Below are 15,693 nucleotides of genomic sequence, written 5' to 3'. Positions count from 1 at the left end.
GAACACAGCAACATTACTACAACCAAATCTGATGGGGCAAATGGTTAGAACATCAACAGGTTGTCGGTAAGGGAAAGTGAATAAGTGTTTTTCTCAGACTATAAAAGAGTTGGATAAGAAGTTTGATACCACTCTCATGTCTGTCTGTTGAGTGGGGCGACTGTGGCTAAGGGGATAGCAGGGCCGCCTTTCAATCAGAGTGTCATTGGTGGTTCAATCCCCGTCTCCGGCTCTGCTAGTCGCATGTCGATGTGTCCTTGAGCAAGACACTTAACCCCAAAATTGCTCCCGTAGTTGTGCCTACGGTGTAGAAATGTGATAGACTCTGAATTGTAAGCCGCTTTGGATAAAAGCGTCTGCTAAATGACTGTATTCATTACATGTAATGTAATGAATATAAAGCTAGTGCCAGGGGGCGATTAGCTTAGCCTAGCTCTTTCCAAAGTTTAAAAAGTCCACATACCAGTAGCTCCATTAAATAATGAACACATTATATTTCATTGTATTAATTGGTAAGCGTTAGAAGTGCTGCAAGGGGGATGTTTTAATGTTTGTTAGAGCCAGGCTGGCCGTTTACCCTCTTTCCAGTATTTATGCTAAGCTAGGCTAACGGCCCCCTGGCAGTAGCATGCATGTGCGTCATTGGGGACCAACACGCAAATTCAATGCTTCATAGCAATCAGCGGTCAAACACTCCACAAGATACCTTTTAACTTGGTGAGTACAGTACAGTGTTTTATTACCCACAAGAAAGATGGCCAACACTTAATGAAAATAAGTTGGAATAAACCACAATGATCAAACACATGCTACAGATAACGTGCATACATTTGCAGACACACAGCCCGTGGCACTGAAGCACATGAATCTATCCAAAAGCAGGTGCTCACTTAGTCACATGCAAGCACTCGCACATAACATAACACAAAACCAAACGCCCCCGCGCTCACATGCATGCAGCCCATTGTCATACTCCTGCACAGTGTGCTGGTGGTACAGGTCCGGATGTTGCAAGTGAGACACGTTTGGAGGTCCGGCCCAAGAGGTCAGGAGAAGCCATTTCCTCCTGAGGCAGAGCAGGGATCTGCAGTGAGGAGGATGGTGGTGGTGTTGGTGAGGGGGAGGATGCTCTCAGCAGAAAGGAATTCCCAGAATGTTGTCCTTTAATCTGGACTCAGCCTCACACACTCTCTGTGTCTCTCTCTCTCTCTCTCTCTTTTTTTTCCTCCCTAGGCTTTATCTGACCTCCTCTGGCTTTTTCTGTTACCATGCGGAAGGAAAGAAGGGTGTCAGATAGGCAGAGAGACAGATTGAAAATTCAAAGCAGCTGACCTAAGAGCAAAACACTGTATTGCACAGTTAAGGGCTGACTCACTCTCTTGTGCCTGATTGTCCTACATACTGTGTGTGTGTCTGTCTCTGTTTTCATGCAGCCTGTACGGAGGAGGGAGAGCAGGAGTGGGTAATGAAGGGATATGTGAAGCAGAACAGAGAATGAGAAGGGTGAGAAAGAGACTAAGGAAGAAGGAATGCAAACGTGGTCGGAAGAAGAGGAAGGAAAAGGACAGAAGAAAGCTCAGAGCCACATTGCAATTGGGGAATGTTTCTCTTTACAGCAGTCTGTGTAGTTATAATCATGAAAACTGTTATTGGGTTGTGTGTTACAGCCACAACTTAGAGCATAGTCCTTTGTAAGAGCATTAGTTTTGAGATATTGTATATAACAGACTTGAGACTTTCTTAGCACAGAGACAGTTGAGTATTTTATGGAGAGTGAAACTGTGTGTTCAAAATGCATTCATGGATATTACGGGCTCTCCAACTGTTGTATATAGACTTTACTGCATTTCAGAGAGTTTTACAGACTCATGGGCTCACAGAAACAGACGGAGAAAGGGAGTTCAGTTAATAGAGAGCGAGAAAAGGTTGATGACTGCTGAGTGTAAAGCAGGACTGACAGTGGAAACGTTGTTTGGAAATGAAAATGAGCACTCTGAAAGTCAGAATCGGAGGTTTGAGATGAGCCATTTGAGGCGCGGAGAGTTACTAATTTCACTAATGCTTGGCACTTGTATCCAAGTGGTGTGAGAAGATGGGTGCAAAAAGTCAGTGTAAAACAGTAGGGTATTTTAATCCTATTCAACACCAATCATTTATTGATCATACTAAAAAAAGAACCTGTGTTTCCAAAGCCTGACATAGCATATCCCCCTCTGCCATAGACCTCCAATGTTGTCCAAAAACTTAAACACGGGGTTACATGTTGCTTCATTATGATAATCATGGGTGCTGTAGACACGAACAACTGCAGCACAATAAATATGTGTTAATCTAAAACAAACTGAAAATATTCACCAACAAATGCACAAAATAAGGGAAAGGATTCTATTGGTTACTTGGCCTTTAAATAATGAAAGTTTATATTTGTGGTCCTTTTTTTTTTGTCTTAAGTCAAAAAGTATGGAGATAAGTACTAATGCATTGATATTTTTATTCATTATATTCATTGACGAAAAAGAAAAGTATAGAATAATGGCTGTCTTATGCTTTAATGCATGTATAGATGCACTGCTACAAAGACTATTTCCTACAGAGCAAGTTGTTAGGGTGTTGCTTAAAACATCCAGTCCTCTGCGTGTCTGCAAGTGCATGAGTGTGTGACATACAGGCCTTAATCTGCAGTTGTGGCCAGGTTTTCGAGTAACTCTGCGGCTATACCCCGAGCTCTAGATCTGTGGTTCTTCCTAGAAGGCTCTCTCTTCAAACCAGCCCTGACTTTTGATTCTGCAGGCCTGCTAACTCCATGCAGCAGACAGAAGTCACATAGATTTGAGCCTGCAGCTGCACACTTTCAGAGAACCAAAACTCATAGCAAGTTAGAAGCAATTCCTACAAAAGTGAAAGCCATGCAGCCTTGAATTTTCCTACGTTGAAAAAAACATCAGTGACCTTTTGTTGCCTGACTGCAGCTCTGCAACTTTCATTCATGTTTTTCTGTGAGGTTTCACTGTTCTTAAAATCTTCAATGACCGTACCGGTCAATCAGTTTATTCTCGGCATGTGTCTCATTTCTGGTCACGTGGCTCAGCTGACGCATCTCAGCCAACTAGCCTCAACTTCCTCCCTATTTCTAGTGAAGCAGGAAGCAGGAGACGAGAAAGTATCACACATCTGCAAAATGCTGCCCCGGCTCTATTAATAGTGTCATTCAGTTTAGAAAAAAAAATGTGACCAAACTCTTTATTCCTCTTATCGGTCTCTGTTGACTGCCTTGTTTAAGAATTCCAGCTCGAGGTAATGTTTTAGCAGTTTCAGAGTTTGCCTCAGATGACGTAAACTTCCCTTCAAGCTGCAATTATGAATAATGCCCCTTTGTAACGGAATTATTATTATGGACATGTTATGGGTGGGTTCTGAAGTATTCCCCTGCAACCAAACTAAAGTCATTGTTTTTATACACTTAACAAGATTTAGGAGTCCACAGCCACGCTCGCAGCTCTGTGAGGCTGCACTTACACACGTTGGTGCTTTGAGCTAATGTGCTCACACAGTGACGATGCTATTTACCAGGTGCGTTGTAGTTTAGCCTGTTAGCGTGCTAACATTGGTCATAAACCAAAGTATTGGACAAAAATAATTGTTGACCGGATGATGACGCTACAGAAAAAGTTAGGGGATTGTCAAAGTCAATTTAATTTATCATCTGGGGAGCATGAACATCTGTAACAACAATCATTTCAGTTGTTTTTGAGATATCTGTAACAAAGTGGTGGACCGACTGACGGACCATCATTGACATCCACACAGCCTCGCTGCTAGCATGGCTAAAACGCAACTTTTTTTAGGCAGCGATGAACACGTCTACTTACTGAAGTGCAGGGAGCAAAATCACTGGGACGTGTATTACTAAAATCAACCTCCCCCAGTGAAGGAATCCTTGTCCAAAAGGCTATAAACCATTATGTTACTTGACTGCATACTCAAAGTAATTTCTCAGAGGGCGCTTGAGCACTAGTTCATATTTGGCTATCGACATCATTTTAGGATCATTGCGCTCATATTACACATGCAGGCTTGTGGACAACATCTAAAAGCTCAGGGTATCGTTTCCACGTACTCCCGCAGAGCGTGCAATAAAGATATCTAGGTGACACAGCACTCGTTTTGCTTACAAACATTCACCTCAGACTCTAAGATCCCGATAAGCATTCTGCAGTGCCTGAGGGAGGAACTGCAGCCAAAAGCTGTTGGAAAAATCTGGAGTTCAGGAAAGCACCTGGAACCAGTCCACTCTCCTACTAGGGGTCACTGAGTTTTGTCTGGACGCTTTCCCTACTGTAGCTGTTAACAATGCTGCTGCTTTCCTGCAGGCTATGGCTACACACACACACACACACACACACACACACACACACACACACACACACACACACACACACACACACAAACGCACTCACTTAGAGCTCCCAATAGAGTTACAGGGACAAATTTGGAAACCAGGCTTGGTGTGAAGTGGCACAAAATGGCTGCTGTAATACCTCAGGTGGGTGCAGGGTTGCTTGATGCAAGACGGAAGGAAGAAGGGGGTGGGGGTGGGGGGGGGTCGTTATCACTTCAAATACATGAGACATCTGCCAGGTTTAATCCAGTAAAAACATTGTATCGTTTATTATTGTAACGGGTACTACTGAACGTGTATATACAGTATTTTGTGTCACTGGTGGATTGCTGTGGAAAGATTGTGTGATGCGAGTAGACCAAAATGGGAGCAGGGAAACGTGTCCTGCCAGATATGATTTCATGTCTTATGTAAGCTTAAAATGAGGGCAGAGAAGTATTAACCCTGCGTGTGTGTGCATGTGAGCGTGAGGGCCCCCCCCAATATGGTGACATTTACTTAATGCTGCAGGCAGGTACACGCAAAAAAATTGGGAGTGATTTATTGTTTTTGTCTGTGTGTCTTTGTAAGTTTAACCGTCTTAATGTTTGTCTGCTGTGTGTTGTAGGTGGTGACACTGTGGTACAGAGCCCCAGAGGTGCTCCTCCAGTCCAGTTACGCCACACCAGTGGACCTGTGGAGTGTCGGCTGCATCTTCGCTGAGATGTTCAGGCGAAGGTGAGAGAAAAGAGAATTTTGGTGATACCTAGGGCTGGGCGACAAGGCCAAAAATCACGATATATATATATATATATATATATAGGTCATTTCAAATCTCTAGTGTATTAAACTGAGGTCAAGTCTTACTTACCACAATATCACTGGTGTCACTGTTCAGCCTGTCATATGGATCATAAGAGTCTTCGGAGGCCTTTACTGGGGAACAGATTATGATTAGTGAGCATATGGATGTGCATATACACACATCAACATGCTCACATCCTTGTGACTAGGTCTCCATACAGAGCTAATATCACTAAAAGCTTTCTGCCATCTCATCTTTCCTATGAAGTGGTATTACTGTTTGCATGAATGCTGAAGTATTCAAGTGTGCGGAGATGTCCCAGATCTGCGGCTGATGTTGTCTGTATTTGAGCTTTAACCCAGAATCTAAGACCGCGCCGGGCTGTCTGTCCGTCCCATTCTCATGAACGCGATATCTCAACGGCTTGAAGGAATTTCTTCAACTTTGGCTCAAACGTCCACTTGGACTTGAAGCTCAATGTCGCTGTAACCTCACAAAACACGTCTATGACCATACCTCAATAATTCATCGGATTATTTGGACAGTTTCACACAAATGTCTCATAGGATCAATAGATTTAGTGATGACATATCTCCAAAAGGTCAACTTAACTGTGACTTCAAAATGTTCTGCAAAAACCCTTTCCTGGCCATTATTCAACACCAAAACTGTGACCGTGTTTCACATTTGGTTGGAGACGGAATTGACTTTAATCTTGGGTGTCCACCTTGAAACTGCAGTGATGTGTAGATCTTCTGTGCTGCGAGTTTAGGATGTGACCGCCACAGCACACCACCACGAAGAACTGGCTACTACAGACGGAAAGAAGATCATCAGGAGCCTGCAGCACACACTGAACGATCTGAGGCTCTTCAGGAAGAACAATCTGCTCTGTGTCTGAGTCCAGTTCAGCTTTTTATGGATACTGGAAGGTACTTGAGGTCCAAAAGTGTGAGACCACCCTCTTCCCTTCCTCTCCCTGGATGACAGCCAGGACAGAGAGCCTCCTGTTCCTCTGGTAGTCCACAAGCTCATTGGTTTTGCTGATATTGAGCCTCAGGTGATTGTCATGGGACCATTGACGGTATATAAAGACGTGGACGCAGTCACCGTGGTGTCACCCATTGTTTCTTTGGATTGACGGTTTGAAGCCTCGAGTCGTCATTTTGGCCGTTGAAAATCTTGTTTTCGTGGGACCAGAAGTGACACCAGAAGGTACAGCAGAATGCTGAATAAGACATTTTTAAGCAACCATAAATGTTTTCATTAACTTAAATGAACTGAAAACACACTCTGAAAGGGTTGAAGTTGTAAAATGAAAACACGGACAACTTCCAGACTGTACAACACTGTAGTCGTGACCTGTCAATCACAAGGTAGCCACGCCCTAAAGCATATTGTCTGTTTTACTCTAAATAGGACCATCATTTACAAAATCATTCTGTATTGATGAAGACTTGAAACTAGCGATTGATACTATAAACTTGTGTTTGCAATCAGTTTCTCATAGACTTCTATACAATCAGACTTCTATTTGCAAGCAGAGGAGTCGCCCCCTGATGGCCATTAGAAAGAATGCAAGTTTAAGACACTTCAGCATTGGCTTCCTTTTCAGAACCGGAGGTTGCCGCCTGCATGTGATGAAGCTCTCCATCAGTCCTCTGTACTACTGTGTGAAAACAGCATGTTTCTCACTGGAAATGATTCACTGGAATCATACATGTCAATACTTCCTTTTCGCCAAAGAAATACACTTTTATTAAATTCCTTCAAAGTCTTCACTACACATTGTGAGTCTGGACGAACTTGGATTTAAACTGCAACTTGCCCTTTTGGTGAGGCGGTAGTTCTAGTTTGAGGTATAATCCACAACCTGCTGCCGTCGTTACAGAATCAGTTATTTGAGTGTTTGTTAAACGTGTCAATGTTTTCTCAAAATGCCACCTGTCGGCTGCGTTGCGAGCAGTGAGCAATCACATTTCGGTTGACTTATCAAACCATTACAGAAATGACAGGTTGGCTGCTATGGTTGCAGCATGCACGTCAAGATCCTGCTTCTTGGTGTAGGTATTTGTCAGTTTGTGGTCCAACGAACTTCACACACTGGAGAGCCAAACTAATAACGGACCACTTATAAAATAAAAAAAAGAGGTTCAACTGCCTGTCTATGGAAGGGAAGGAAGTTATGTATTCAACAGTGACCTGGGATCTAGCCAGTCTGTAGTGGTGTGTGTCGGAGTAGATAAGAACAGTCTTTCTGAGGTAGGGCTGACTGCCAGGAGGAGCCCTGCCTGTAATTTATGCTTCCTTCCCCAACCGTCCTCACACCCCGACATGCACAGCCACACACAACGACTCTGCATGTGTGACTTAGTGGGGGATATAAAGGCTCCAGTGGCAAAGGGTGAAGAGACTGTGTAGTCATGTGGTACACAGACTGATGACAAATAAATAAGAGGAGAAATAGGGATGACGGGATCAACCTGTTTTGCCATAGCAGATATACCGGCGTTATATTTGCCAAAAAGTGCTTTAAATCAGCAGTCGGGGAGCATTCTGGATTTTAAAAAATGACAAGGGAGTCATGTGAACTAAGACACAGTTTACTGCGTAAAGTTTTACTGCCCATCGTAATCGGCCGCTAGACGCTAAATAGTGCCTCTGTGCATCGGTGTCAGATGCCGAGGAGCCCTGACTTTTTCCCCTTTTCACCTGTAGTGGTATCAAAATGTATATAATTTTAGAATACATTTATTTAAAGGCCTTTTTCTTTGGGCCAGAAATCTCCACTTTAGTAGTACTTACCTAAACCAAACTTTTGAGTTTAACTCCTGTCTATATTCTGAAGGTTTTCACAGAGGGTGTTGTTTATACATCGTTCATGGCCTGATTTGTAAAACATTTTATTCCTAATAATATATATATATATATTTATTTATTTATATATATATATATATATATATTTATTTATTTTTATTTCGTGGTGCATTCTAGCTATTTGCAGGTCAACCACGACTGCCTTATACTAACAGTGGAAAAAACATGTTTCAATATAAACTCTCCAGTGCGTCTGTCCTTTTTTAAACGTTAGGTGTGTGTGTGTGTGTGTGTGTGTGTGTGTGTGTGTGTGCGCGCAAGTTGGCCAGGTTAAGGTACTTCTTACTTCACCCTGACACAATAAGCTGTAAAAAGCTTTGGTGTGGATATGTGTGTGTTTTCACAATCTGGCACCTGTCCAACTTTGCCTTAAGGCGGAAAGCAAGGCAGAGCCCTTTGATGGCAGAAAATACTCTCTCTCTCTCTCCCTCTCTGCAGGTGATTAAGGTGGCTTTTTAAAAGGCCACCTGTTAGAGATTAAAGGGCACCTGGGAGAAACGGTGAAAGAAAGCTAAAGAAAGCGTGGTTGAGGGAAAGTGCAGAACAAGAGAGGATGAGAAAACGCTGTTTATTTGCAGTTCAGGTACAACAAACCAGACATTTCCACTGGTGTTATAATTACCGTTTTAAAAATGGTCGGTATCTAAATGTAATGTTTATCTTTCTGGGAATGAACGAATACATCAGCGAAGAAATATCATCTGCACAATTAGGCAATTGATCGACATAAATTCATTGACAATTTTTATACTCTTAATTTTGGACTCTTTGCTGGAAGTCTAAAGACTTTACCTTGAAATTTAGGTCCGTTTTTATTATTGCAATAAGTGTTGGTTGAAGCCCCACTGAGCCGTGACAACTCCAGTTCACCCGGTTACCTTATGCTGCAGGTCAGAAAAGTGAAAATCCAACCTCAAAATGTCTGTTTTATGAGTCATGAAACTTCAAAGCTTCTCCCCCCAAGCAGCAACCTCTCCCCTCTCCACTTCCATTATCAAACATGCCATTGTAAAAAAAAAAAAAGAAGAAGAAAACTCCTTAAATGACTATCTGAGAAGAGTTGGGAACTGGTTCTCTAAGGAATTTGAGCAAATATCATACAAGTCTGCATCTGCAAGGCTGGGATAGTGTCGGGGTGAGTCATAGATCGAGTGAATGGGGGGGGGGGAGCGCCTGCTTGTTGACATTCCTCCAATCTAAAAGGTTGAACGTGTTGTGTTAATGGTCTGGGAGAGGCCCCACATCCGTGTGGACTTTCTCACAGTTTGGAACTCAGTTGATGAATCCTCAAAGAGACAAACGCATGCCCACATATACAGGACGTCCAAACTTTTGACGGACACACTTGCAATTCCAAGCAAATTGCACTGACACGGTCTAAAACGCACTCCAGCGCACACTCTTGTGTCTCTCCCTCCGTTTCCCACCCAGTCAGATTGACGCTCTCACGTGCAAACATGCACACACACATTCCAGAGGTTATTTCGGTGGAATGTGGGACAGAGCTGTGCTGGCACTAAAGGAAGCGTGACTCAGCTGCCTGTCCCAACCCAGTCTCAGTCCTCCTTTCACTGCGCCCCCCCCTTGTTTGTGTGCGTTTGTGCACAGGTACCTGTGCACATGCAATGCCCAGAGTGCATGTGTAGACCTACTTGAGTGTGTGCAAATGTGCATATGCACTTGACTGTTGACTGTGTGTGCGTGCCAGTGGTCAGCTCTATGTGAATCCAGTCATCCCCCTCCAACAAACCACTTCAGGTTTAAAAATGGACCTCTTGGAATTATCAGCCCTACTTGTTCTGGCATGATGACTTTGCTGTAGGTGATTTCTTTATTTTTTTTTTTCTTCTTTTGAAACAGTCCAAACTGGTTTGGTTTGATCTTGAATGGCTTTCAAACCTCAGCGCAGTGTTTTACCCCGAAAAACCTATGTGGTATGTTCCTCTTTCAGTTAGATGTTTAAAGCAACGGTTCAAGAGTCGCGCAACACTGAGACATCCATTAGTTAAGGATGCCAGTTGCGAATAACTGAAACAAACATGTGCAAAATAGCCCTGTGTGACTAACGTCCCAGTGTCTGAGTCTGTAGGAAAGTGTGGGTGTTGAGCTATGCAAAGCTTCCTGCAAGTGGGAAAACACAGGGAGCACATGGTGGCCAGTCGTTTTGTTGACTTCAGTGAAGTAGGGTGCACTTAAACTGTCTTTGTGCCTGGACACAGACTGCATACACACCTATGGGACAATATCCTGCATTACATTGACATCTGCTGGCGATGAATCATTTAAAACGAGGACAATATAACGGAAAGAAAGCGCCTCTGAGTCTACTGCATTTCATACTGTCATTTTTGGGAGTAACAGATTTAGAAAGTAATCTAAAAAGTCTTCTCCTTGAGAGCGACACATTCTCATTTCCTTTTTAGAGGAACTTCAGGTCTCGTTCCCATACATCTTTCTGTTAGAATAATCCAAAGTTTCTGTCACATGCCTCTCCCTCCCACTTTCCTACACACTTTCTCACACACAGAGAGAGCAAAAGCAGACGCACATGAGGGATAAATAGACTTATTTTGTACCATGCAGCGGCCGGCAGGCTTGTGTTGATGGTGACTACTGGAATTTGTGCGGGTCCAAGGGCAGGCATGGCCGCCCACGGGCATCCGAAGACGGCCCAAAGCCACAGGAACCACCAGCAGCCCTGCTGCCGCTCTCCTCCCTCCTTTCATCCCTCCCCTCCTGTTTTCAGTGGTACTACCAACACTGCTTCGCAACCCTGGCTACATGAGATGGAGCTGCCAGTGTGTGGCTACTTCAAACGCTCACATCGGAGTCAAACATTCCTCGTTGCCTTGAGCCAATAGCTTTTCTCTCAGAGCTGTTTGTCTGCAGTATATACCGTGGGATAGTGAGCATTGGGGCTCAATAAGAACATAATCAATGATGTACACTTTCAACCAAAATGCATTTTGCCTTTTCCTGTATTTTTGTGCAACACAATATATGAAGATAACGTCTCGCGTAAATGTTTAAGCAGCTTCAGTCAAACTGAACTTGGGTTTATCTTCTCTTTCCCAGACCGCTATTTCGAGGAAACTCAGATGTTGATCAGCTGGGGAAAATTTTTGAGTAAGTATTATTGGCTGCATATCCTGTTTCAGTTTCTGAGGTCCTGTCTGTTATATTTGTATAAGTCTGAATGTACAACTAAGCCCTGAAAACTTTATTGGACTGTCCATGAAGTCGATCCAATCGAATTTTTGGGAACTTAAATCCAGTGTGTGGATATTGTCAATTGTTAATTTGTTGAACCTATTATGCATATGGACTAAATATAGAGCAGGGTGTGCAAACCTTCCTGTGATTCATGCAGAGCCTCCCAGACAAGGTCATGCTGCTCTGGTAGGGTGAATATTGTTGTCACCATTGTACATCCCTCCAGTGCTTACCAGCAGACACACAGGAACACAGTCAGTTGCTTCATCAGGATGATTTTAACAAAGATTTGAACTGGAGAGGCAGTGAATGCTGAACATGTGAAGGCACTAATGACGATTATCATCCCACAGTGTTGTTGGGGTACCTACAGCAGAGGACTGGCCCCAGGAAGTGGCCCTACCACAGAGTGCTTTCACTCCCCGGCCCCCTAAACCCATAGGGGACTTGGTTCCAGACATGGACGAGCAAGGACGGGCCCTCTTAATGGTGGGTAGTACGAGCCTCGGTTCAAACCAATCCAAATTAATATACGATACATTCATTGACCAATCTTCTCATCTCATCCTCTTCTATTTCTCCTCCATCGTTTGCAGCAATTCCTCGCCTTCAACCCCTCCAGGAGGATATCGGCCTTCGCTGCGCTCAGCCACCCCTACTTTCAAAGTGTGGACAGCCACAGTAGGAGTGCGTACGCGGCCCAGCCAATCCCCACCAACAAGCCCACTATGGAGGAGAGGACTGCCTGACTGTCCTCCTTCGCCCTTAATCATCCCATACAGTGTCTATAAAAAGTATTGTGCGTACCCCGCCTTGGTATGTTACATGTTTTATTGTTTTTACAGCGTTCAATCAAACTGTGTTAATAAAGCTTTTTTGGCACTGATATACAGATAAATCTTAAATGTCAAATTGAAAGTAAGTCCGTTCAAATAGATGTAATTTGAGTACAAATGTAGAACACAAACATATAGAGGCACCGTTGGCATCGTTTCCAGCCTTGAATCTATGTGATTAAATCTTCTCACGTGCTTCTTTGCACAAGTCCTCATGCTGAGGTTACATGGTGAGCATAACTGAACAGCAGTTTTCAAGTTCTAAAACAAATGGCGTCTGATTGTGATTCGGCCATTTGAGTGTTGTGCTTTTCAAGACAGTTCTGTGCAGCTTCAAATCTGTGGGTTGTTGTTTTTCTGCTTGGAAAAACAACCTTCTCCCATCATGACAGCAGGTTTTCCTCCAGGATTCCTCTGTATTCTGCTGCATTTATTTTACCCTCAACCATTGCTACAACATGATGCCACCAACATCAGGCATAGAATTGAGTTTGTTGGTCAAAAAGCTTGATTTTAGCATCATCCCACCATGGAGCCTTGTTTTGCCTGTGGGCAAATGCAATTTTTCAACAGTGGCTTTCTCTTTGCCAGTTGGCTGTAAAGCTAGAAATGCAGAGCACCCAGGCATCAGCTACTGTAGGGTCAAAGTCTCCCATCCCAGTAAGGGAACCATGTACCGTCTTCAGTGTCCACAGACCTCCTTGCGGCCTTATGGCCTCTTCACACATAACCTTTAGTTTTTGGGGATGACCTGCTATAGACAGGATACCAGTAAAATGTGAAGGCACTTGATTACAGAGTACACATCTGTTTCTTCTCAATAACCTTGTTGGAGATTAGTTTGTTGATGTTTCCATAGTGTAGTTTATGCCAGCTGTTCAGCTCTGCAGATACAGGTGTGTTTAACTAAAAATCACATCTTAGATTACACACTTGATCACCATTCTACCCATCGTTCAACTTCTAAAAAAGCAGCTGGCTGCACACAGTGAAGCAAAATCATTTAAATCCAGTGACATTTATTTGTGATTATCAGTGTCCAAAAAGCTTATTAACAATGATTTTGTGTTGAATGACATGACATGGACCATGGGGGTGCATACTTTCTTATAATCAAAGTACAACACTTTAGGAGAGTACTCCTGAAGAGAGGGTATAGATGGTGTCAAGAAAGAGGACACCAAACGCTCTCACCCACTGAAAAATGCACAAAAGCTATCCTCCTTCCATGAACTGATGGATTGTAATTGCTGCTTTTAGGTTAAATGTTGATGATTGACTGTGTTAACAATGCAAAAAGGCTTGCATCTCACGTAGACTGGTAGTAGTGGGCAAGCAGACTGCAGAGGCCTTGAAGCAGAGGCCTCTTTATGACCAGTGTTTAGCCTCGCAAGAGCCCCCCTTGGCTGGGGGTCCGGACCACACAGGATCCTGGGTGGACGCCGTGGATCTCACCTGCCTTCGTGCGTACTGTAGGTGTTTGCAGTGAGCAGATATACAGTACAAGATATGTACAAAAACATTTAGTGTGTGTGCACTACCACTGACGTTAGAAAGCTTTTGTACACACCTACTTATTGAAACATTATTGGGCATCACAAGCCAGCCACTCACTGCCATGTTGTGTCTTATCATTCCAGTCCTATACATGTATTATAATACTGCCACCATGAGGATGTCCTGAGTAGCTGCAGACCAGTAGCAGGATTCTAATGGTTTATGCACTCTTCTGGGAACTCGTCATAATGGGCTGATATCAGTGCTGAGACAATGATGAAAAAAACCTAACAGAAATGCTCCTGCCACTCACTAGCCTGCCTTCATGGGCTTTTATCATTATAAGATACAGTTATTATTTGCTATCCGAATGTTACAGTAATGCACAGGCTTGCAATAGGTGGAGAAAGTCCCACCAGCACTAATCAACATGAATACATTTGGCACAGAATAGTGTCGCCAATATTCTGTATTTAATTTAAATGTCATTGGCAAGTCTTATATGCTTGTTTTCATCAAGTTGTTACTTGATTTAAAGATGCTGGGGCATACAATGTTCCTACACCAATTACACCAATGGTTTAGAGGATTATAGAGTTTGTGTAAGAATAGTTTGACAGTGTAAGAAATGTATAAAGGATAGGCAGTGGTACTGTACAGTATAGAGTGCTAAATGCAAGCTGTAATGATAGAGAACTTTTGATATGAGCATCGTCAGCCCATAGATATGTCGTAAAAATGGATAGATGTAGAGTAGCGAGGGTCTGTGGATTGTTGTTTGGCAAGAGTACTTTGTCCATTGAAAATGTGTTGCGGGCTCTGTGGGTGTTTGTTGCATTTCATTTGCTTTGGATTGAGAATGACTATGAATTTTACATAGCTTTTGATAATGAAATAATGCACAAATATTTAGTGTACAGTTTTTGCTTATTTTACAGTCATGTCCAGTTACATTCAAGTACAGTTATTTTTTACCAGAAAGGAAAAAGCAAGTAATGCAGAGTTGTATTTTTGTATGTAGTAGTTCTTTCAGAACAGTAACATATTTTTAACACTGGTTTACGTTTTCTTAACAGGTAGTGCTGCTAGCACACATACAGACACACACACAGACACACTCTTGACTTTCTCAGGTTCTTATTTTGGTCGTCCGAACCTTTCGGGCACAGTTTGCACATCTCTGGGCTACTAACTGACCACATCACAACTCCTTCAGGTTTTCTTTCGAGCTGTTCCGGGATCATGTCATTGATCATAGTCTACTGTCATTCCTATTTATCAAATATATGTTACTGTAGTCATTACTGTCGGAAGATAACTGCCTGTATCAACTGTTTCTCCCCCCCCAGCAACTTGTAATTGCTAGATGGCGAACACAATGTAGATTCATGTATAATTGCCTGCTTGACTAAGCTCTGTGTGAGATATGTTCTGTTTGATAACGACTCACATCTGGTGTCAGTGGTGCGTACAATGCACAATGCATTATTGAAACTGTTAATTCATTTCAATCTCAGAACACAAAACTGAAGTCAACTGTTGAGCTTTTACAACTTTTAACTGTTTTCAAACCAACGTAGCTTCATCCATGGTATAACTCCAATTACACATTATGTTCCTGTGTCACATTTGTTATTAGCATACGGAAATGGCGAACGGGAACCACACAATCATGGCATTATACTTATGTATGAATGCAGGCATTGGTGTCTTATTATTGTGTTGCACCAGTTGAATAAAAAGCAGCTTTTTGTGAATTTTATTTTGGACTCATTTGTAAGCGTGATTGACATAATAATGAATCGTTCTAGCGAATGTGTAGGTATTCATTCTTGGAATGAGGGAACATTAGAGGCAACGCAACTGCTGTTGTAATTTGTTATAGTGTTAATTACTTGCATTCTGCCACACAGTCTTCTGCAACAATATACTTATATTTCACATCGGCACAAGAACATATATAGTCTGTTTCACAATAACTGCCAATTTAAAAACTAGAAGATATACTGTGAAGGAGCATGTACATATATTGATAACTACATACATATTATACATATTTTGATAAAACTCCAGACCAGTAGGTGGCG

General features: G+C 42.7%; 1 protein-coding gene and 1 long non-coding RNA gene across 3 annotated transcripts in view; one reads left to right on the top strand and one right to left on the bottom strand.

Moving 5' to 3' along the window:
- cdk6 (cyclin dependent kinase 6) overlaps positions 1-15,368 on the top strand; it is a 33,287-nt gene extending 17,919 nt beyond the window's left edge. For both annotated transcript variants that reach the window (XM_076105613.1, XM_076105612.1), the window contains exons 5-8: positions 5,007-5,116; positions 11,136-11,186; positions 11,627-11,762; positions 11,870-15,368. In XM_076105613.1, the coding sequence (XP_075961728.1) occupies positions 5,007-5,116; positions 11,136-11,186; positions 11,627-11,762; positions 11,870-12,022 (450 nt within the window). In that variant the 3' untranslated portion in view covers positions 12,023-15,368. The remainder of the gene's footprint in view (positions 1-5,006; positions 5,117-11,135; positions 11,187-11,626; positions 11,763-11,869) is intronic.
- LOC142964970 (uncharacterized) lies at positions 4,654-7,371 on the bottom strand. Its single transcript, XR_012957619.1, has 3 exons — positions 5,911-7,371; positions 5,250-5,314; positions 4,654-5,150 (listed from the first exon to the last, which is right to left on the bottom strand). It is a non-coding gene; the product is annotated as an uncharacterized LOC142964970 (long non-coding RNA).
- Positions 15,369-15,693: the final 325 nt, after the last annotated feature.

Source organism: Anarhichas minor, unplaced genomic scaffold (assembly GCF_050575085.1).
Source record: "Anarhichas minor isolate MPS153535 unplaced genomic scaffold, ASM5057508v1 ptg000033l, whole genome shotgun sequence".
Lineage (NCBI taxonomy): Eukaryota > Metazoa > Chordata > Actinopteri > Perciformes > Anarhichadidae > Anarhichas > Anarhichas minor.
This window is presented reverse-complemented; position numbering and strand designations above follow the sequence as displayed.